Genomic DNA, 24182 nt, shown 5'->3' with positions numbered 1-24182 from the left:
TCGTATTTGCCTATCATTGCTTCGTAATGGGGCAGGCAGTGTGACTCTTGGTGTTAAGTATTTCCTTAAATCAGCTGTGAAGGTAAGAAAACATAAAGATTTGCTTTAATTGGGGTGGGGGATGCATTCCTGCTAGCCGTTCTCTGAAGCAGGTAGGGACTGGGAGGTACTAGGAGAGCCGGCATCGAGCGCCTGCTTCGGTGTGTCAATGGCACCTCAGCGTTTCGTCCCATCTGGAGACCTAACATCGTTCTTTCTCCCTCAGACTGCATGAACACTGTGTCCTTTGTCTTGTTTGGATCTTGTTCACTGTAGACCTGCATAAGGGTGATAGGCTGTCTTGAAATCTCCTGTGCCAATGAAATTAGACTAGAGCTCTGCAGTTTCGCCTAAGGCAGATCCCTAGAACAAGGGCAAAAAGCAGTCAGTCACAGTCTTTGCCAAAAGATCACAGGACTGTCTCTAGCCCAGCTGCTGCCTCTGATGCTTCTGGAACTGGAGCCACCACAGCCCCCAGTGCTCTCAGCACTACTCTGTCTTCCAAGCTCCTGCCTAGATGGCCCAGCTCAACAGCATTCACTTTCCTAATCCATGTTCCTCCAAAAGGCAGTGTGGTCAGGCCTGCCGCAGCACCAACTTCTGTCGTAATTATTTTTCTGTTGCTGTGAAGAGACACCATGACCAAGACAATGTACACAAGAAAAGGTATATCAGGGGTTCATGTACCACAGAGAACTCCCATCTCATTCACACGTGAGGCAGACAGCACTATGACATGGCATGGGCTCTTGAAACTTCAAAGCTACCCCTAGTGACACAGCTCTTCTAACAAGGGTACACATCCCAATCCTTCCAAACAGTTATACCAACTGGGGGGCCAGATACTCAAACATAGGAGCCCGTGGAGGCCATTCTCATTCCAACCACCACAAACATATACGTTAAAAAAAAAAAAAAAATCACAGGCCAGTTACGCCAGTTACACAGAGTGATAGGGCCAGGTAACAAGTCCAGGCTTTCCCCAGGTCAGGAGGCTTCTTTTCTTGGGAGACGTATGTTCTGGGTGTTAATGGAGCAGGTGGGAGAGCCTAGCAGAGCATGTCGTAGGCAATGAAGAGAAGATGTCCTAGGATCTTGAGGCAGGGAAAGAAATGTTTTGAGAAGAAAAAGACTGAGGAACCGAAATGTCAGGGGTGAGGGAAAGCCTTGTAGGAGATGATTTTAGGGGGGGTGTTAGGTGCAGTTCATGGAGGCTTTACAGGCGGTGGTTAAGAGCAAAAGACGAAACAAATCTTTTGACGTGGAAGAGAATGCTCCTGACATTTTTGTTGGAAGCTTGGACCAAATAAGGATCAGATTTGCATTTCTGAAAGTTGGCCGGGCCATTAAAGAGGGCTCAGATCATAAGAGAGCAAACAGATGCATACTGATCTCAGTGGGTGGGGTGGGCTTAAGTCCACGGTAGCTGTGGAGTCAGAGCAGTTTAGAGGGGAATCACAAGGGTTTCCTGTTGATTTGAATACAGGGATAAAAACAAGGGCTGAATCAGATACTCCACCCCATGTGTACGTTCCACACAGGCAGGACTCAGCACTGAAGCAGATCTTGGCCGAAAGCCTTGGTATCTCTCCTGGGATGTGGGAAAGTGGTCATTCAGTCCTTAGAGGAACTGTCAGACCGTACATCACTTGCCTCTCTGCTGGGAGGCCGTCCTCATCCAATGCCATCACTGTAGTGAAGCACAGAACTGACGTCACTCCATGCAGATACAGAGACAATCTATGTCTTCATGGCCGCAGCTCAGTGACCTCAATAGCATAAACACAGGTGACTCTCTATGATTCTGCTTCTGTGACCTGACATTTGGCCTCCTTGGTTCAGTGACACCTTACGAGCATCCCTGAGAATGACTTCAAACTCTGATTGCTTTGCTCTGGGCAAATAATAAGTGCCTGGGTTTGTTTCCCTTCTGGATAAACCTGTGGTTATTGGACAGACAGCCTTCTGCAGCTCCACCTGACAATAGCATTGTGCTTCTGACTGACGTCATCAGAGCAGTGGGAAGAACAGATTTGGTGACGTGAACATTTTTGTTTTCCACAGAGTATCAAAAAGTGTTTACATGTGTCTGCCACTCAAGAGGTGTGGCTCTACGTTTGAGGATTCTTGGTAGATATATATTTGACTCGTTGCTGCCATTAAATACCATAACAAAAACAACTTGAGGGCCAAAGGGTTTATTCGGGCTCATAGTCAGGTATGCAGTCCATAGCAAGGACGTCTTGGCTACAGAGGTTTGAGGCAGATGGATACATTTTCCCCCAGTCAGGAAGCAGAGAATGACTAAGACTTATCCTCAGCTCGAGTTGTCCGGTCTATGCAGTCCGAGACCCCATCCCCTCAAAGAGTACCACAGGCAAGGTATGGATCCCTACCCTACCTAGGTGATCCCTCGTGGGTGTGCCCCAAGGCCTGTCTCCTTGGCAATTCTAGATCCTGTCAAATTGGCATTAACCATAACAGTAAGTGGGTGGTTTTAAGTCAAAGTAGATGAGTTCCCAGGGAAGTACAGGCAGAGAAGCCAGCCCAGCTTCTCTTGGGGCGTGTGTGGGGTGGGTGGTAAAAGTCACCTAGAGATGCACATAGAGAATGAGAGTGGGTCACTGCCATCAAATGCTTCGTAAAGGGGATGGGCGACCTTAGGGAGCAGCAAGACTGATGGATGATGTATGTTAGACAAATGAAGGGGGAGGTGAAAAAGAAAGACAGGTCAGCATAGATATTTCCAAAGTTTTCCTCTCAGAGAAGTGGGGTGCTGGAGGGGCATAAGAGGTTATGTGAGGGATCTTACAGAAGATTCTTTACCCCTAAAATGATATAATTTGAAATTGTACCCCCTTTTTTTCAGAAATTGGATGAATGTCTTCTATCATAGTTTATTAGCAAGTATCTAATAAGATACTATATTGAGGACTGGAGAGATGGCTCAAGGGTTAAGACACTGGCTGCTTTCCCAGAGAACCCAGATTCAATTCCCAGCACCCGCATGGCAGCTCGCAATTGTCTGCAACTCCAGTTCTAAGGAATCCGACACCCTCATGTAGACAAACATGCAGGCAAAACATCACTGCACATGAAAAATAATTTGTTTAAAAATTTAAAAGATATTGGATACAATATTTCCCTATCTATATTTACTATCTCCTATTAGTAATTTGATTGTAGAGAGGAAAAAATGGAATTCTGTGAAAGAAACAGCTTCACCAAAATGATATTTAATATCCTTAAAAAAAAACTTTAAAGGAGACACGAGATGGAATTTGAAAATTATTGTGATGAGCTCTTTGTTAAAATTACACATTTATCTGAAGACCCTTCCCCTGACACGTAGACATAATAACATTTATGGTAAATTAATTCCCTAGGAAAACAGCATCCACCCAGTTCTGAGGGTACTACAAGCCTGAGTGGCTGATTAGAACTGAATGACTGGGAGAGTTGAAATGTTGCAGAGTTAAGTCACCGTTGTATTCTTTGTCATCCCTTTGAAAGCCTCCATTATCCACAGTCCTGCCTCACCTACCATTCTTAGGGCCGTCAGAACCTTTGAAATATATTCTTAGCAGAATAGTTTTACCAGAATAAATTAGTTTTATCCCCCTACCTACTAAACCCACCAATGTATTTATTCTTTGATTTAAAAAAAATCTCATGAACCCACATCTATGGAACATCTTTTAGGGCAATCCTGGATATGGTTATTCAAATTTGGCCCAGGAATAAACTTAATCTCTTCCTCCCTTTTAGTTCCATGGAGGTGAGAGCTGTTTTAAGACAGAGAACATTAGATACAAGGCCCAGTTGCTTGGTGCTACTCCTTACATAACATGGGGCACGGTGAAGAGGGACTGGACACCACACCCCAGCTGAGCTTCACAGAGGTCCTGTGTGGGAGGCACTGCCTTAATCCTTAGTTTCAAAAAACGAAAACGAAAATAGTGTCAGGATACATGGGAAATGCAGATAAACCCTGGCGGTATGATTCATAGTCCACACTGAATGTCATGCTTCCTCTAGAAACTGGGTCAACATTGTTGGTGAGGGCTTGGGAAGCTTGGGGTTTGTTTTATTGACTTAGTGGGGATTTAAAACTCGTTTTAAAATAGCCCAGTGATGTTTTTGTACAAGACTATCGTCTGTGAATAATCCCTGGGTAGAAACTGCCTGCAAAAACTTAAATGACTCTAGAGTTGAGAATGTTGTAGATCCAGAAACTAATTACAATTTATCTTAGGCTTTTTTTTTTTTTTAGCTCACTACATAATGATTCTTTGCTCCCCTCTACATTAAAACCTAAAACCCTGGGTACAGTTAAAACCTTTTGGAGTCTATTAACAACACCCTAATTTCCCACCAACCAAAAAGTTAAAAGTCATCGAACCACAGCTGAGGCTTAAGGCGAGGTTTTCCACAGTGCTACAGTGGCCCACTCAATGTTTACACCAGTGCATTTGAAAAGCACCTTGATTTATGACTTTTCTTATTCTATTTCTATAAAAACTTCTTCCAGGTCAATGCTTGGAATTTGGGATAATCTAAATCTGTGTTTCCAGGCTATGGCCATTCATACTTGGCTCGAGAATAAAACTATCTTCTATCCTGTTTGAATTATGATGTCTCTCTCTCTCTCTCTCTCTCTCTCTCTCTCTCTCTCTCTCTCTCTCTCTCTGTGTGTGTGTGTGTGTGTGTGTGTGTGTGTGTGTGTGTGTGTGTACTTCTGAGTGAAACTGCTCTCATTTGTACCTTCCTACAAAAGATCACAAAAGATCATCCCAGCCAGATTTGTTGACTGGGGACTTCTTCATTGGAGGAAGGGCTGGGGAGGGTCTTGGGACCCTCACCCAAATGTCCACCCCTTTCTCCTAGCCAGTTTTGTGCAATGCTCTCAGTGCCCTTGGCTTCAGGGAGAGCTAGAGTGCATAAACAGAGAAGGAGAGGGAGCAGGGTATCCATCTACATGGCCATAGGGGAGTCTATAGAGGAGCCTATGGAAATAGAATCCATGCTAGGTTGAGCAGACCTTCCTTGCAGTGTGGCTCCTTCAATGCTACCCATGCTCCTGCCTGTAACCTCTCACCCACTGTCCTATCTGTAAGCATGACAAGCGCAGGGCCTCCCAGAATGAACTCCGATGGGAACACACCTTGCTTTGGGGTTGGACTTCAGGAGGAGGGGTAAATGCTGTCTTCCTCAGGGAAGGAATTTGAGAGGCAGGCATCATTAAAAGGCCTAAGGTGGGTTCCATTGTCACAGTTTACAACCGTCTAACCTCAGTTTTCTGTGTTACCACAATTTTGTCCTTGGAGCAATGAAATCATTGATGCTGGCCACAAGGCCCAAATACTCGTCTCCAATTCCTTAGTGGCCTTCCATCCAGAAGAAAATGGACCCAGCAACAGAGCTCCCCCATTTGCTATTTGCTTCCCCATAGCTCCTGATCTTAAACCTAGTACTTGACAGGTGAGTTGCAGGCAAATATTTTCCTGTAGACAGACTAGCAGAGTGATGAGTAACTGGATTCTGGAGCAACTCAGACCAGCTAGAAGCTCACTGAATCCCAACCACACTTTCCACAGCTCTCTCCTTAGTCACCACTTGCAATGGTGACTGATGGTCCCAATCACAGTCCACACCTATTTCATTCCCAAGTAACAATCAAGGAAGTAGATGAAGTCTAAGTAGAAGAAACAATGGAACCACTAGATACCATAGAGACAGCTGCCACTCAAACTGTCAACAGTATCTCTCGACAGTAAGGTTATGGTTAGTTTTCTGTAACAGGTAGATAATATCTACATATGTAAATTACTTTGTAAAGTCCAGCTTGTGGGGAGCACACCCCCCTGCTACATCCACTGAAACAAAGACCTTCACTCATGTTAGAGCAGCTGCCTGCCGGTCAAGGCACATTTCTAGAAGAGGAATTTTTTAGAAGATGGTTGTAGAAGTTGTATGTGGAAAGACTTAGCTGACTCTCAAGAGCTGGCCTCTGACCTCCACCCCTCATGTGTAACTTTTCACACACATAAATACATCTGATTTTAAAAAAAAAGTTTTAACTTTTAACCAGGTCCTGGAGAGGTGAGTCAGCAGTTAAGAGGACCTTGACTACTGTTTTTGCGGAAGACCCAAGATTGGTTCCAAACACTCATACTCGGAAGCTCACAGCTTCTTCTAACTCTAGCATGACGTACCCACACACCCACAATTTTTTGAAAAATAAAAGTTTTAAAGCTCATATGCCATGTGAGTTCGCTTTCCCCCACAGGACTGCATGGCCAGGTCATGAATGCCAGTGGCTGTAACAATGGATGCTAAAACAACATGTTACAAGTTGGCACACCCCTTGGAAAGCTTGATACCCACTCCCCGGGGCAGAGTCCCCTAGGACCTGTGTTGAAATGTTCACCTAGCTCCTCGGTCTGAGGCATCAAACACCACTTTTCTTCTGTCCTTGTCTCCCCTCTGCAGTGAAGATTTAGCTGTAGTTGTTAGGAAATGCTCCCCCCCTCTAAATGGTCACCCCATTTCCGGCACTGGGTCGGGTGGGGGGTGGGGAGAGGGAGCTGTTTTACAACGTGATTGTGTTACCTTCGAAGAGTTGGTTGGAGGAGGGTTGAGCATCAATCAAGCTTATTCTTTCCAAGACCTGAACCAGGAAGTTCAGATTCTCTGAGTGATGAATGCGTGAAAATCTTGGGAGTTGTGGTGATCACGTGCAGCGGTGTGGGTGGAGAATGGGGCCAACACTCATCTAGGAATGAGCCTGGGTGATGTGATCTCACTTGATCTCACTGCGAGCCTGAAGCGTTCCTTCCTATTGTTCTATGAGACCCTTGAGTTTCCCTGCTAATAATCCCCCACTGTGCTTGAATAGCTCAGAAGAGATTTGTCATTTGTAATCAGAAACACTCTCATACACCTCTCGCACTCCTAGGCAGCCTTTGCCCCAGACGGTCCACCCTGTAAGCACTTCTAACAAGCTAGGCGATTTAGTTGGCAAATTTGCCTCAGAAAGGAAGTTATAATCCTAACAGAGAGTAGTGTCATGGAGGCCATTGATTGACAGAGACAAGGATGGCAGTGCATCGGTTGGTGGGGTCCAATGAGAAAGGCCCTCATAGACTGGTATGTTTGAGGGTCTGGTTCCCAGTTGGTGGACTGTTTAGGAAGGATTAGGGGGTGTTATCTTGTTGGAGGAGGTACATCACTGGGTTGGGGGAGGCTTTGAGGTTTCAAAAACCCAAGCCAGTCCTAGTCTCCTCTCCCCTTTCAGCCTTTGGACGAGGATGTGAACTTCCAGCCGCTTCAGCGCCATGCCTGCTTGCTTGCCGTCCCACTATGATGGTCATGGATTCACCCTCTAAAACTGTAAGCAAGCTCCCCAATTAAATGTTTCCTTTTATAAGTAGCCTTGATCATGATGTCTCTCCACAGTGATAGAATAATTAGGATAATAATCTTATGTTAAGAGGGAGTGTGTTTGTTTTCTCTTTGTTGCTGTAACAAATTGCTCTAATTTGCGACAAAGACGTAGAAATGTAACATTCTGCAGACAGAAGTCAACAGCAGGTGTCACCGGGCTAAAGAGTCCTTGGGATTTCGATTCTTGCTGAGGTTTCCATGCCTTTTCCAGCATGTAGATGTCTATGCATTTTTCTGGCTCTAAGATGTTGCCACTTTCCTTGGTTCATGGCCTCCTTTCCTCCCAAGTGCAAAGCCCATACCAGTCGGCCAAGTCTGTGTCACACTGCAACCTTCCGGTAACATTGTTTTCCCCTCCTGCTTTTAAGGACCTTGTTATTACCTGAGTCTGGGATGATCCAGGATGATCTCTTTAACTTGAGATCATCAAATGAACAATCTTAATTCTATCTGCAGCTTTCATTTGTCCCTGCTCCGTTATGACATACCCACAGGTTCTGGTAGGTGGCACGTGGACACCTGGACATCTGCTGCATGGAAGGTACAGGCAGGAAGGAGTTTGCCATGCTTTGGAGAGAGGATGGAGAGAGGAGAACCAGGCAAGAGGAGCAGTGGGCTGGGGCTGTTCTTATAGGCAGTAGTCAGAGACAATTAGCAGGGACTAGATTCAACTGACCAACTAAAGTTAGGACAGGCCGGAGGAGTAGAGCTAAGAGTAATGAGAAGGCCATGCTTTTCCAGCTGGGAGATAGTAGCACCGGAAACTGTGCCAAGAAGACATGTTGAACACGAACAACTCTGTCTTATCTTCTATTTGCTGATTCAAGGGAAGCTGGAGGGAGTTTGTAGTGCGGTCTGATTCCCAGAGCATAGACAGGGTAGCAAAAAGCTACACCCAACAGCTTACCACAGGGGTCAGGAGGAAAACGAGGCAAGAAATGAAGTAGTCACCTGAGCACTTAGCACAGAGACACAAAGTGGCACGCATAGTGACAATCCCTAGGCTGGGGCAGCAGCTGATGTCTTATTTTATAGGTTGGGGGTGATTGACTGGTGATTTGTAGCAAGAGGCAAACTGCAGATAACATTCGCATGGCACCAGGCTGAAAAGGTTACTAGAAATAGTTTCAAAGGGTTGGTGCAGAAATATAGTTACATTAAGCTGGGCACAGCATTCAGGGGACTGAGGTATGAGGATCAGGAGTTCAGAGCCTGCCTGAATTTCAAAGTAACCTATTGTTGAAAAAAAAATATGTATGTGGCTAGCTTCCCCCACCTGACCCTTCTGCACCCCCCCCCAAATCCTACATACACCTATTGCAACATGAAATTTCATTTACCGAGGAAATTATACAAGAAGCTTTACTTCTGGTAATGCTAGAATTTACCTTAACTTGATGGCTACCATTCTCTTTTCCATAATGTTCACTAACACTCCTCTTAATCTAGCTAGAATGAAGTGAGCGAGAATCTTTTAAATAAATACAACTTCACGTGAAACTAAACGTTTAGAAATAGTTAAGCATTTATTATAAATATTCACATATACTGACTTCTGTAGAGCGGCCTAAGAACAGATGTTTCCCTTTAAGAAGTTTCAAAGAAGCAGCTGAGGAACTGAGCTCCGACTTCATCATATGCGAAGAGGCTGCTAAACCGTTTTGATTTCTGCCATTTCTAAATCTGTTAAGATACAAAAAAATTCACTTTCGACTTCAGGAGAAAACCATTTTGGTTCTTTACATGTTAGCTGAAGGGCCTACACATAAGAAAGCAAAGCTGCCGTCTTAGGGATGGACATGACAGTTCCATAGAAAGAAAACCAAGGAGCTATTTCTCAAGTCTTTCCATAATGGAGCCACAGTGACTCAGGGACTCAGCACTCTAGAGCTTAGCCCAGGACTCTGGCTCTACAAGCACTAGCATGCCGAAGACACCAGCAGCGAACAATCTGCCCAGGCTCTAAACTTGAAAAACAAAGGCTGCCGCGAAATGACGTGACCAGGACAAGATGGCTGCTACCAAGACATAGCGTGGGGGTGGCGTCAAGCAGAGAAGCAACGAGAGTGACGTCATTACGCGGAAGGCGTGTCTTACGCGCCACCTCCGCACACTTAATTCTTGCTAGAGCCGAAACTCAAACAGTTGACTAAGTTGATGACTAACCCAGTGTACAGACTTCCAAATGCCACTGCCAAAACTGAAGTCAGCACGCGGACGTCTGTGTTATGCTACACTCACGAACTCCAGGGAAGCAGGAGTGTCTACCCATGCGTCCTCATCCTTCACGTGTCTCCGGGTGGACCCTCTTCACAGCTCGTTTTCATCCATTTCTGCAGGAGAACTTCTATGGGTGAAGTAGGAAGAATACACCCCATCCTCGGGTATGGGGCTCTGCGTTGGCCAGTTGTTTTCTTGCAAGAGAGGTCTTGGAGACAAGATAAATTGAGTCTCAAAAGATTCTACTGACTCTCCATCTTCCTTCTGCAGCAGGAACTGATACTCTCCGAACCGGAGCATGCACTTGTAAGGCAGGTCCATTTTATTGAGGTAGCCGAGCTCCTGGTTGTCCACCATCAGACTCGTCTTCTTGCTCATGTTTTTTATTTCAAACGACAGAACCGAGCTGTTGAATTGTTTAAACGGCTGTAAAGCAAACTGAACTCGGGAAACCTGTTTGTCCTGAAACGTGTACTGGCACATATTGGAATTCCGTCCAAATTTCACCACTTCAATGGAAGGGAATTTCTCCTTGCTGCAAAACCTTATCGATTTAAATATTCCACTTTGCAGCTGGCCAGGATGGTAAATGGTCATCTGGAGACAAGTGACCGTCTCTTCTGTATCAGCGTCTTCAAAGGTGGACATGACGCTCCCCGGCCTGCAACAAAGCATCCGGTTAGTCTGGTTAGTCCAGCCCGTACTGCCCTCTCTAAGAGTAGGCTCAAAATGTGATAGGGGATCCTACACTGAGAACAACACCAGCCCCTTCCTCTTGCCTTGTTTCACTTCTCCTTTGTCCATCCCTATAATGTGGACAGTTATGAGATTACTAATATTACAGTGATTTAGGGGAAGCAGAGGGAAGTCTCATTCCCTTCTCATTTAAATAGTGATGCAAATCAAAAAAAAAAAAAAAGGATGGTTGTAATTAAAAAATAAAATCAGGTATGTCGTGGTGGCACACCCTTAAATCTTGTTAAGTTAAGGCAGAAAGATCATTAGTTCAAGCCCAGCCTGGGCTACCTAGTGAGACTATTAAAAACAAACTGGTTTGGGTCTTAATACCCTCAGAGGAGCTATACACAAAACCTACAGCCTGTTGATTCTATTACAACATGATTATTATAAATTGTGAACTCTTTTTAAAATAAGAAACGTAAAGGTTATAGACAGAGGGCTGGAGAGATGGAGCAGTTGTTAAGAGGTTGCTTTTCCCGAGGAAGAGCTTGGTGAGATTCCCAGCCCCTATTCTGTGGTTGCAATGCCCTCTTCTGGCCTGCTTGGGTACTGCACACACATGGTGCACAGACACACACACATAGAAGCAAAACATCCATACATTCAAAAAATAAAGTGAAAATTTTAAACATTAAAATTATAAATAAATAATTGTAACCATATCGCCTTATGTCATTAAATTAAATTAATTTATATTAAATTAAGTCTTGGATTTCTAGCAGTTCTGCTTTGACATTACGTTTTTAACAACTCCCATGAGGCTGCCACTCAGTACCACTCCCTTCGCTGGTGCCAAGAGTTATTTTTGTCCTTGGTCTTTTGTAAATGGCTTGGAAAAGAGGCATTAACCCCAGCGGTTCCATCTAGCTACTCTTGGTGCCCTTGAGGCCCGAGGCCTGAGGTCCCCACCTAAACCTCGCTATATACCAGGCTATACTACAGTGCAGTGGGATGGGGTGCTATCTACAGGGTTACAACAGAAAATAAAATTTCATTTCTTAAATTTTCCAGAAGCCATCTTGATACAGAACTAATATAAAAAAATAAAACATAAAAAAACTAAGTTTTTTTTCTTTTTTTTTTTTTTATTAACTTGAGTATTTCTTATATACATTTCGAGTGTTATTCCCTTTCCCGGTTTCTGGGCAAACATCCCCCTCCCCCCTCCCCTTCCTTATGGGTGTTCCCCTCCCAACCCTCCCCCCATTGCCGCCCTCCCCCCATAGACTAGTTCACTGGGGGTTCAGTCTTAGCAGGACCCAGGGCTTCCCCTTCCACTGGTGCTCTTACTAGGATATTCATTGCTACCTATGGGGTCAGAGTCCAGGGTCAGTCCATGTATAGTCTTTAGGTAGTGGCTTAGTCCCTGGAAGCTCTGATTGCTTGGCATTGTTGTACTTTTGGGGTCTCGAGCCCCTTCAAGCTCTTCCAGTTCTTTCTCTGATTCCTTCAATAGGGGACCTATTCTCAGTTCAGTGGTTTGCTGCTGGCATTCGCCTCTGTATTTGCTGTATTCTGGCTGTGTCTCTAAGCACATATCACTTGAAAGTTCAAGAAAACCAAAAGGTTTTAGAAACAAGTTTCTCAATCCCAATCTTTTATCTTTCTGTTCTAGAATCAACCCTTATAAAGCTCTTGAACTTTATAAACGTGTTCTCCACACAAGCAAAATTACGTGAGCATGCACACGTGCACATGCGTACACACACACACACACACACACACGCAAACTCACAGGCACATGTTCTCTACAGAGAGCAATTTCTCTCACACAAATAGAAACACATTATAGGTTGGGGATTTAGCTCAGTGGTACAGCGCTTGCCTAGCAAGCGCAAGGCCCTGGGTTCGGTCCCCAGCTCCGGGGGGGGGGAAAAAAAAAGAAACAAATTATATTTCATTGTGGCCCTTGATTGTTCCGTGCCTGTTGGTGGCTTTTTGCTGCAGCCACAGAGCTCCTTCCACCAAGTGCGGCGAAGGCATCACTCTCACCAGCTGCTGACTGTTCACTGCGGCCTCTGAACGACCCTCACTTGTTTGTGTAGTTGGCTTTTATCTGCTTACATTGATTTGGGGCTTGGGAAGCACTAATCTTCTGTAAGTATTTTTTTAATTGCAATATTTTTATCTTGTGTGCACTGGTGTTTTGCCTGCATATCGGCATCAGGTCCCCTGAAACTGGAGTTACAGACAGTTGTGAGGTAGCGTGTGGATGCCGAGAATGAACCCAGGTCCTCTGGAAAAGCAGCCAGGTCTTAACCACTGAGCTATCGCTCCACCCCCCTTCAATGAGGTTTTATAATTAAATTTATAGCTATACTGGGTGGGATTTTTTTGTTTGTTTATAAGAAAGAAAAATATAGGTTAATATTAAACTACCATCTATCTTAGACACTGGTATCAAAACTATCATGGTTTGAAAAAAAAAAACCGGGAGTGCTTTCACGACTCTTCTATCCCAGCCTTTTACTGTGTTGTTTTTCTTGACAGGGCTGTGGTGATTTGAATGGGAGTGGCCCCGGAGGCTCATATGTTTCAATATGTGGTATCCAGTTAGTGGGATTGCATAGAACTGATTAGGGGCGTGGCCTTGTTAGAGGAGGTCTAGGGTTTGGGGGTTTCAAAAGCTCACTCCTTTCCGTCCTCGCCACCTGGCAGTTATGTTTCAGTGTGCGTTGCAGCTCCACACCTCCTTACCAGCTGCCGTGGTCCTTGCCATGAAGTTATGGACTCTAGCCCTCTGAGACTGCAATCTCCAGATGAACGTTCCTATATATGGAAGCCTAGGTCATGGTGTCTCATCTCAGCAATAGAAATGAACTAAGACGGAGTCTTTGTGTGTGTGTGTGTGTGTGTGTGTGTGTGTGTGTGTGTGTGTGTGTGTGTGTGTGCTGCCTCATTCTTCCCACCATACCCAGGGCTGTCTGCTTTTCAGACATTATTTTTCTCTTGTTTACAAAGTTGTGCTGCTAAAACCAAGCTGCATGCAGCTCTCCCATAAATGGCAGCCAAGCGAAAGGTCTTTTGTTTATTTAGACATTAATCTTTAATACTTTATATTCCTACCTCTTGGACTTTATTACAGCATACTGAACTGCCTAGCAAGGTAAGATTTCCTCCAGTATAAGTTAAAAAAAGAAAAAACAGCAAAAGGAATCCTCAAAGTCTTGGGCCAAACATGGTAAAAATAAATGAAACAAAAGCCATCAGGAATTAACTGCCATGCATTGGGTGGAACCGATTAAACCAGTTCATGCTGTTATTTGAATATACTTTCATTATGATAATCGAGTCTCATTATTCAAGACGCAGACAGCATGAATGAGAATAATCACACTAACTTATCTGATGATGCAATTAGCAATCGATAAAAATAATTCATTGTTGTGAATCTTGGGTAACAACCACTTTCCATCTATATTCCCTGTTGGTTTTAAAAAAAAAATGTGTACATTGAAACTGCATCACACTTGCAAGTGAAAACATCAGAATAAAATGATGAACGTGGAGGATGGCTTGATTGGTAAAGCATTTGCCTTGCCAGTGTGAGGGCTGTGCCTAGATCCCCAGGACTCACAGAAGACACTGAGGAGCAAGTACTTGTAATCCCAGGGCTGGTAAGAGAGGAGCCCTTGGGGGTTTACTGGCCAGATAGCCTAGCCTACTTGGCAAAGAGTAAGTCACTGAGAGGCCTTGTCCCAAAGAAGGTAGTCGATGCCTAAGGGGTAACATCTCACCCCAGCCTCTGACCTCTACATGCATGTGCATACACTCATGCATGTACATGTGCACACACACACACACAGACACACACACACACACACACACACACACAATTTTTAAATAGCAATTTTTAAAGCAAAGCTCTTAAAACTAAAGAGCAGGAACCATCTCCATTTTGTCTAGGAAATGGTTCGACTCCAGCTCATCCTGGGGCTTTGACAATTCCATAAGAACTATATTAAGAATATTTTTCCGGGGGCTGGAGAGATGGCTCAGTGGTTAAGAGCACTGACTGCTCTTCCCAAGGTCCTGAGTTCAAATCCCAGCAACCACATGGTGGCTCACAACCATCTGTAATGATATCCGATGCCCTCATCTGGTGTGCCTGAAGAAAGCGAGTGTACTCACATACACAGAATAAATAAATCTTTTTTTAAAAAAAAGTATTTTTCCAAATGTGCTTTGTCGACAGCTAAATATTATTTTGTACACTTTATATAACCTGGGAGTTTACAGTTCTGTCTTGTTGAGTGGATCCATTTGCTAAAAGGTGTGCTGCAAATAGGCTCTACCCCTGGACCCTTGGTCCTCTAGGGAGAGCCGGCCCCTTCTTTGAGATGGGGCCCATGACAGTCTTAGTATGGATTCATTCTTAGGGTTTGATGATTCTCTGAGTCCACAATTATGACTTATGGTTCCGTCCAGCAAACACTGAGGTAGACCTTTCATTACTTCTGCCCCACCTTCCCTGATGTTCTCCAGCTGGCCCTTTAAAAAAGGTCCCCGTGGTTTAGATTGCTGGCCCAATCAGTTAATAACTATGTCAACACAAACAAACATGAGTGGAAGCTATGCAGAAGTTTACTGCCAAGCAAACGATTCAAAAAAACCACCATACAGTTTCGCTTTCCTTCATTAAGTCACCTCCCTTACTGTATAACAGCAGCCCTCTAAAGAACCCCTACTTCTGTCTGAGTCCCAGAGGTGAGTCCCTTCTGTCTGAGTCCCTGTGATTCTTGGATTCTTGAAGCTATGCTATGTGTTACTCCATGCTAGGCTAACAACTGCATTCATCTCTTAGGAGGACGAAATGGTGACAAACCCATTTCGAGGGCTTTCTGCTTGTGTGTCCCTTTCATGTGCTAGGCATGGTGCTGAGTCCTTGGCCTGTGCCATGTCAGCTTATCTCCAAAATAGCTCCATGAACGACCGACCCCTTTACAGGTGACAGAGATGGGGTTGTGCAGAATTTAAAGAGTAGGTTCCCCTCTAAAACAAGGTGCCAAAGGCAGGGTCCAGGCACGAAGTCACTGTGTCTTAGCGCTCCACACACTGCCTCCCTTCCGGGGCTCACAGTTACACTTTGCAGACTATGGAAGTTAAGAGAAGGGGGGCTCAGAGGCACGTGCTGCAGCCAGCGAGATATGAACCCTGATGCCACACCATTGTTGAGGAGGGAAGTGCGGCTGCCTGTGCTGCCTCAGAGGAGGATGTGAACCAAAGCATTGGCTTACCGCAAAGGCCGATCATCCTTGCTCCTGCCTGCAAGAATACTACGAGAATATGAGAATGCGGGCACAGGCCTACCACAGGCAACTCTGCTGGTTGTTTGGAGAGTGAAGAAGGCAGATAAACAAACTAAACCGTTAGTTTCCACAGGCACAAAGACCCTTCTACCAAGTAGCTTGAACCCTTGGCACGTCAGTATTCAGTAGAAAGACAAAAATAAACAATTAAAATAAGAAATTTGAGAGTAGTGGTTGTTTTTGTTTGGTTGTTGGTTTTTGTTGATTTTTTTAAGCCACTGGTGTGTGTGGAGGCTTAACAAAAGTTTTGAACTCTGCTAGTTTTAAATTACCAAATAGACAGAAAGCTAACAGACTATACATGGTAACAATGTCTGAGGAAGGGGAACCAAGGGCCAGAGGAAGAAGAGCCATTTCTCCCTGCATACTATGCACCTTTGGAATTTGACACCACATACACTAAGACCGGTTCAAATAGTTAACAATTGCCTTTCTTTACAAAGCCCACAAACCGTCATATTTTTGTGGAATAAAATAGAATTAGCAATAATAATGTATCATTGGCAATTCTTGGGCTACACAGTATATTACTCTGCTATCTGACATCACAAAGTTGTTAAACACGAACATCTGGCAAAGAGTAATAAAATGTGAACAAAGAAACTATTATACAACGAGGAGAGGGATGAAATGAAAATCAAGTTCTGCTAACAGACGGGAGCCAAAGGCATGCCCCGCCCCCCCTCCAACCCAGGCTTAACCCGTTGCATGCTGGATACCAAGATGCACACACTCACCTGAGAGTCTTCCAGTGGCCACAGCTAGATCAGGACTCTTGGGCCTTGTCTCTTCTCCTGAGGGGGGAAAAAAAAAGAAGGGTCTGTATAGGTGTATTAGGGACACAGCAGCACTGAAACCCCAGCTGCACACACCGGACAAGCTGCTCCTCTCTGACCCCTGTGTCCAACGAAACTAGTGAAGGGTCTACCCGGCTTTGTTTTTGCGCAAGGCTGATTGGTTGCAAAGGTCACAGATGAGAAGCTTCCCAGAGATGTTTTTACTAAAATGAGCCAGGTGTCCAAACGGTTTAAAGGGAAGTTGGCACGACTCCCCCGGGTGGTGGTCACGCATGCTATTAGGGTTTCTCACGTTTTGAGAATTTGTTTTGTTTAAGACAGTAATGGCTGTAAATGGAGGTTCCTCTGAATCGATGAGCTAGGGAAGGTTCCCCTCTAAAACGTTTACCTTCACCTCCCTCTGCGCTCCAGCTCTTAGTCTCTGAGAGAGATTGTGATTGCAAGAAGGAAGTTTCTATTTTCGCAAAAAAGCTTCTCTCCTTGACAAACACCCGACACCGAGCTGGTAGAAGGGGAAGAGAAACTTGGAAGAAGCAAAGGGCAAATTTATCTTCTTGCCCAACTCCTCAGTTGCCATGGCCCCACGAGGTAGTTTAGAAGAAAGACATCTGTCCGCGAATTTTATGCCAAAGCAGACCTCCTCTGCGGAGTCAGCAGTCTTTTTGGTTCCCAATCTTTCAGAGAGAGTGACGAAAACCAAGCACTGAGAGGAGAGCGACAGGCGAGCTCAACGCTTTTAAGCGACCGCAACTCTCGGCCTCGCTCTGCCCACCCTCTAGTTCTAATCCCCACCCCCACTCCCCTCCCCGGCTGCGGACCCCCTGCGGAGCCTCTCTCAGCCACCGGATCTGAATGTTCCGGAAAATAGGAAAATCCCAGATTCCGATGACGCTGGGCTTTTCTGTGACCCGGCTGAAGCCCGGAGATGGGTCAGGAAGAGCCTCGTGCATCCCGGACTGGGAAAATCTCCCAAGTTCAATAACAGTGTGTGGCGGAGTGGGGAACAGGACCTCGGCTCGTGAGCCAGAAGGCACGAGCAGCACCCTTCTAGTTTCCTATTCGATGAAAAGTTTGCAAGAATAGGAGAGAAAAGACACACACTCCCCCCTCCCTCTCCCCCAGTATTGTTCGGTTCCTCCCTTATTTTATAAAGATCACGTATTTCATAAACCTGGGATGGTGCTGACTATATTTTTTCAACCTTTCCTTAGTATATTGTGCACGTCTGTAAACCAGGCCGTGGAAGGGAGGTAGATGATGACTCCTTGAAAACTTCCTGACAAAGCAGCCCCCTCTGGGGTGGGGGTGGGGAAGGAGGGATGGAGAGAGGAGGGAGGGAGAGAGAGAGAGAGAGAGAGAGAGAGAGAGAGAGAGAGAGAGAGAGAGAATGAAACCAAGCTAGCAAGCAAGCGACAGTCCCCACTCTCAGGTTAAACAGGTGACCAATAATAATAGGTACCTGGGGCTGGGAGGGCTGGGTGGTCCGTGAGCCTTGCGGAGCCTTCGGTGGAAGCGGCGGGGCGCGGCCTCGGTGGGGGACCGTCGTCGCGACCAGCGCCGTACGAGCTCGCCGAACCCGCAGGTCGCCAGTCCTCCCGTGCCACCGAGCCTCCCACGGGCGCGCCAAGAGCGGCCTCGCGCGAGTGACCTCAGCAAAGCCCTCGCGGGGCGGAAAGCCCCGCAGAGCCAGGCTGGAGGCCGTCGCCTCCCTCTGGCCCTTTCCCACCGGAAGCCCTGCCCCCTGTCGCCTTTCTGAGGTCTCCGGACTGACCGGGTTTGAGTCGCCCAGCACCCGGGGCGACCGCACCTTCTCCAACCAGAGGCTGCTCTAGGTGGCGTGTGACCGGGCAGCTGGGCTTGGACAAGGAGGGAACTGAGTCGGTTCCAGATTAAGAGCTGTAGTGGGGTGGTGAACCCGCAGGGAGTTGGAGGACTCCTTGGGGACTGTAAGGATGCACGCCTGCTCTCAGGCCTCAGGAGACAGTGGCCACTCTCCGCAGATGCTCAACTGTAGGCGCGGGGAGTGGATGAGAGTCCAGCCAAAGCCAAATAGGATTGGAACCTACCTCGGGATGTTGCCACCCTGCGCACAGCCGTCCAGTAGCTTCCTCACCCGTCACTTCTGGCTAACCAGCCTTTCTTTGCCCAACACCTAGTGTTGGGTGGTGACAGGGGCAACAGTTCCGTGGGGGTCCTTCAGAGGACCCGGTGGATACCCGGACACTAATTTCCGAAGTTCAAGGAGGTTGGGATGGGAATAGGCAGGTGTGAAGAGAGATAGGAGTGGAAGTCTGTTTTGGGAGAAGAGCAATGGAGCGAGAACAGAGGGAAGAGAACAGAGTGACTGAAGATGTTGCCAAGGATGTTCTAGTTGTCCTCCCTGCTTGGGAGCCCGCATACCAATTCTCACAGTCATTCCAGGGAAACCGTTTATTTGTCTGGACTCTGTCCTTAATTTCAGGGGAGGCAGGTCTTTTTTTCTCTGACAATAAAATGATGTAGACTCTTGCGGCTTCTGCACTGTTTTGCCAGTCTACTGGAGGGCTTTTTTTTTTTCAAATTCTGATGGGAAACCAAGGCTGGGCCAGGAAGTCTGCATTTAAGCGAGGCAGATTCCAGTAAGGGATGTAATTTCCGTTGGTTAATGATCAACGTTTATTATTTCTTCTTGGAAGAAGAGACAGACACGATGGAGCAGTCTCAAGGCAGGTGCAAGATAAGACATTGCCAACTGATTGTGTCAAATAAATCCGTGAATAAAATAACATAATCATTGGAGTTTCTGCTCTCAAATCTCTGTGGTTAACGGTTTTATTTTTAGACAGGGCTTTGTCATGTAGCTCAGGCTAGCCCAACTCAAGATCCTTCTGCCTTAGCCTCAGTGAATGCTAGCATCCTGATCCTGCTCCACCACTCTGAACACTTTAATCTTCAAAATTAACTTGAAGATCATGTGGAAAAAAAAAATACAAAGAGAAAGACTAATAAAGCAGTGGATATGGTCAAAGTGCATTAACACAAGGACAGAAATGACATAGAAACCTTTACTTTATACCATGAATATATAAGAAGGGGTTACTTATAACACTGACAGAGAAAATACAGGTTAAAATTCAGGATGGTAGAGAGCAGTCTTCTGTTTCCTAGAACTGTCGGGCTTGATTGATTCAGAATGAGACTTTACATAAGCATCTAGATCGACTTTAGAATCTCATCTCAGTCACAACTGCTTAACCTTGGCAACGAGTTAAAAATAATGGATCTTAAAACTGAAGATGAGCACGTGGTCAGCAGACAGGAGTGCGCATCAGAGAGTTCCTGTTGCCTCAGGGCCTGAGGAATACTTGAGCCCTAGTTACTGGCCTTTGCTTATCTCAGTTCAGATAGTTACAATATCGTTCCAGGAATCTCTGTTAGCTACACTTCTTGACAAGAGGCAGAAGGCCCAGAATGGGTCTAAGGCCTCAACTTGGGTAAAAGCCAACAGAAATGCACTCACTTGTTTCTATAATTTCAGTTTGTAGAGTCTTCTGAAGATCCCCAGAGGACATGCAGGAAATACACTAGGCCCTCTTTTCTAACTGTGCCTTACAGTTGTTCATTCCTATGAGAACTTTAAAAGCAGTTTTTAAATGAGATTATTTCGCAAAGTTACTTCAGATTTTGCTGCTGCTTCTTCTTCTTTTTTTAATTCAAAGTCAAATCCTAGGCAGTCAACTGTTCATCAGCTCTGAGAACTGCACGGCCTAGCATGTGCTGCTTTTACAAATGTGCTAAGAAGGGAAAACAGGAAGAGTATGATTAAGAGTATGACCAAAGTTGCAAAAATACTTTTTTTAATCTGCTAAGACCATGACTGTTGGAATTCATGTTTGATTTCTTCTTTTTCCTCTTCCACCTCTTTCTTTTCCTCCCTCTTTCTCCCCAACACCTTCTTCATCTTCTACAGTTTTCTTAAAGGAAAAACAAAACAGAAAAATCCCTCTCCCTGTATAGCCCAGCTTGGCCTCAAATTCATGTTCTTCCTGCCACAGTCTACCCAATGCTACCATACCCAGTTCTGTGGTTCCCTTTTTTGAAAAGGGACCAAAACGTTTCTTTCACTTTTTTAAGGTTGTCATGTTAACAAATTTGTATTTGGGGGCTAGGGGGTTGTATGATGAGGTGAGTTTGTTTCTTTGAGTGAGGAGTGAGGAATGAGGTTCTTTGCACTGGCAGCTGCTCATGGCTGCCAGTGTCTCCTTTCCAGTGGTTTTACTGAAGGCCCCAGTTGACTTTTACCCTTCATTGGCCTCCCTTGACTGAGCCAAAGGCTCTGGGTGGTGTGGGTTTGTAGGAAGTACACAGAGTCTGAGCTGAGCCCTTTAGGGAAGTGGATACTCCAAGAGCTAAGCCTGAATTGTTTACTAAGTCAAAAGCCAGCAGTATCAAATATCTGTTCTTGATTCCGAAAGAAGGGGTTTCCCATCACAACGTTGAGCGACTTAGTATTTAATGAGAAAATAACATCAAGTGCCCACAACTCAGCACATCTCTATCAATCACAGTTTGGAATACACAGACTCTACTCCTGTTTAAACATTAGGTAAAAGTTTGTCGAAGCTCTCCTAGTCCATTGATATTGTCTCACTGGATCTGTCTTCCTCGCCAGTTTTTTTTTAGACAGGGTTTCCACCCTTTCTACTTATTCCTGCATTCGTTCACTAAGTAGACCAGGTTGGCCTCAAACTCCCAGGGGTCAGCATGCCAACCCTCATGATATGGGCTGCACACAACGTCTAACTACCATACTTACTATGTGGTAGCTTGAGCCAGGTGGTTCTGAGTTTGGAGTTGACAGGAAAGCCACTGAGGCCAGCTGTGTTTTGGGGTGTCCTGAATTCCCCAGAGAGGCCATTATGTGAAGCTGTGGAGGTGAAGCCTGGATTGTGTTAAAAGACCTAAAGGTGTTGGAGATGCAGAATTGTGAGACACTTGCTGAGGAGAACTGTAAACCCAGTGTGGGATCATCCTGAGAGGCGTGGAGGGGGGAGAGGGAGAGAGACAGAGACAGAGACAGAGAGATGAGGTAGGGGGAGGGAAGGAGAAGGGAAAGGGGAGGGGGAGGGAGAGGGAAGGAGAGGGAGGGAGGGACAGAGAGAGAGAGGTAAAGGGAGGGAAGGGGGAGGGGGAGGGAAGGAGGGGAGGGCAGAGGGAGGGAGGGAGAGAGAGAGAGGTAAAGGGAGGGAAGGGGGCTGGGGGAGGGAAGGAGGGGAGGGCAGAGGGAGAGGGGAAGAGGGAGAGGGAGGGAGAGAGGAAGAGACAGAGACAGAGAGATGAGGTAGGGGGAGGGAAGGAGAAGGGAAAGGGGAGGGGGAGGGAGAGGGAAGGAGAGGGAGGGAGGGACAGGGAGAGAGAGAGAGACAGAGAGACAGAGAGATGAGGTAGGGGGAGGGAAGGAGAAGGGAAAGGGGAGGGGAGGGGGAGGGAGAGGGAGAGGGAGAGGGAAGGAGAGGGAGGGACAGAGAGAGAGAGAGGTAAAGAGAGGGAAGGGGGAGGGAGAGGGAGGGAGGGGAGGGTAGAGGGAGAGGAGAAGAGGGAGAGGAGAACAGGGAGAGGGAGGGAGAGAGGAAGAGGATGTGGCAGTCAACACAGTTGGAAGGAGTTGGAGATCTGAAGGGTACTTGGACATCAGACACGGAGATACAGTTTGGTGTTGACCCTGCTAGTTGTCAGTCTTTCTCTGGTCCAGAATTTCCTCACCATGCTCTTTGTCCCTGTTTTTGGGATGGTAACATATATCATGCGCCATTGTATGTTGAAAGTATGTGGTCTGTTTTTTTTAATTTTGATTTCACAGGTGGGTTACAATTTTTCTCCTTGTGACTATCTCCCAAGAGACTTTGAACTTTGGACTTTGAAACAGTGTTAAGGCTGTTGCAGACTATGGGGACTTTTGAAGTTGGACTGAATGCATTTTTTGTTTTTTGCATTATGATATGGCCCCAAGCCTATGGGGGCCAGGGAATGGAATGTGGTTGTTTGAATATGAATTCCCCACCCCCATCACTCAGGCTCATGTATTTGAGTGCTTGGTCATCAGGGAGTGACACTACTCAAGAGGGATTAGAAGGTGTGGCCTTGGAGTAGATGTGGCCTTGTTGAAGGAAGTGAGTCAATATGGATGTGCTTTGGGGTTTTAGAAGCCCAAGTCAATCTTTTTCTGCTGCCTCTAGATCCAGATGTAGAACTCTCAACTACTTCTCTAGGAATATGTCTGCCTGCATGTTGCCATGCTCCCCACCATGATAATGGATTAGACCTTGGAAACTGTAAGCTAACCCCAAATAAATGTTTTCTTCTATAAGAATTGCTGTGGTCATATAGTGTGTCTTCAGAGCAATAGAACACTGACTAAGACAGTTATCTGAAGCTCAGGTAACATTTTCATGGAAAGGTTATTTTTTTTTTTGACAGGGTCTTTACACTTTCTACATAATCCTGCATTCATTCACTATGTAGACCAGGTTGGCCTCAAACTCACAGAGATCAGTCTGCCTCTGTCCCCCAAGTGCTGGAATTAAAGGCATGCATAACCATGCTCAGCTATGGAAAGAATCTCAAATAGCTTACAGGTACTATCTCCATTCCTCAATTTTCCTTATTTCACTTAAGTAATGGAGGAAGCTTGGTTTTCGTAGTACCACATAGGAATAGTGAGAAAGAGGTGCTTGGCTCCCTCTGGTCTCTTCACGGAAGCATCCCACACACTCATCTGACTTTTTTGTCTACCTCAGTCCCTCAGATTGTATGTAATTCAGTTCGGGAGTGCTTTGCTGTTGGGCCCTACCTTGAGGTTTTTCCCTCCCCTCTCGCTGAGCCTTTTAGCTTGCTATAGCAAAAAGCTGTTTACACCCTTGGCAGCTGCTCTTGACCCCTGATTTGGTGCCGGGACTTTCCATGGCACCCTTTCCCCACCACTGAGCCTTCCAGCTTGTTGTTAAGAAGTTGTTGGGCCCAAGACTTTCTACCACACAGACTTTTCCCATTTTCCTGGTTGGGGTTTTTCAGCCTCATCTTTTGCCTTGGGTATATAAGGAGATATGAGTAAAGCCTTGGTGGCACTCTCTGAAAACAGGTGACCCGTGTACGTGTTTTCTTTCAATCCCGCAGACCTACGCACGATATTCACACACTGGCGGCGCAAGCGGCGTCATCCCCATACGTCTGGATGAAGGCTGATTCCCAGTGGTACTCTACAGGCACAAAAGAGACTTTGGCATTACTGTGACAGACATTGCTACCATCACCATTTCAGCCACCACTGCTGCTGCAATGGCCAGTGTGGCCATATATCAACTGGCAGCTGTCATTGGAACTGTGGATACGTTGTCTGGAGAAGTTCCCACGGCATTGACTGTGCAGAGTAGCGTTAATATTCAGATTCAGTTGGTTATTCTTAATCTCAACCAACAAACTGTTCTCAATTGGACTTTCTCTAAGAAACCCATGTTATATCTTGTTCTACCGTTTATCATTCTATGTGTGTAATCCCTGTTAAGGTTTTTAATAGCAGCAAAGCTGTTGGGGACTTAAATGCTTATCTTGATTGCTCACTCTTAGCAGCTGCCCTTGGGCTGTTTCGAAGTAC

The 24182-nt window shown here is 45.8% G+C and overlaps 1 protein-coding gene across 7 annotated transcripts; it reads right to left on the bottom strand.

The window, feature by feature from the left end:
* Window positions 1-8992: 8992 nt before the first annotated feature.
* Window positions 8993-23380, bottom strand: Tifa (TRAF-interacting protein with forkhead-associated domain). Of its 7 annotated transcripts, XR_005500306.2 has the most exons (4): window positions 18012-18437; window positions 16493-16549; window positions 9652-10366; window positions 8993-9168 (listed from the first exon to the last, which is right to left on the bottom strand). XR_005500306.2 is itself a non-coding variant. In XM_039102464.2 (3 exons), the coding sequence occupies exon 3, from the start codon at window positions 10351-10353 to the stop codon at window positions 9796-9798; it is 558 nt and encodes a 185-aa protein (XP_038958392.1). In that variant the 5' UTR covers window positions 10354-10366; window positions 16493-16549; window positions 18619-18955; the 3' UTR covers window positions 8993-9795. The 7 variants fall into 7 exon arrangements, 4 of the variants coding, with proteins under 4 accessions (XP_038958392.1, NP_001014066.1, XP_038958391.1 ...); XM_039102464.2 differs by lacking the exon at window positions 18012-18437 and adding an exon at window positions 18619-18955 and having other exon boundaries at window positions 8993-10366; NM_001014044.1 differs by having other exon boundaries at window positions 8993-10366; window positions 18012-18218.
* Between the last annotated feature and the right edge of the window lie 802 nt (window positions 23381-24182).

Source organism: Rattus norvegicus, chromosome 2 (genome assembly GCF_036323735.1).
Source record: "Rattus norvegicus strain BN/NHsdMcwi chromosome 2, GRCr8, whole genome shotgun sequence".
Taxonomy (NCBI): Eukaryota; Metazoa; Chordata; class Mammalia; order Rodentia; family Muridae; genus Rattus; species Rattus norvegicus.
Note: the sequence above shows the minus strand (reverse complement) of the source record. Positions and strands in the feature narration are given on the sequence as shown.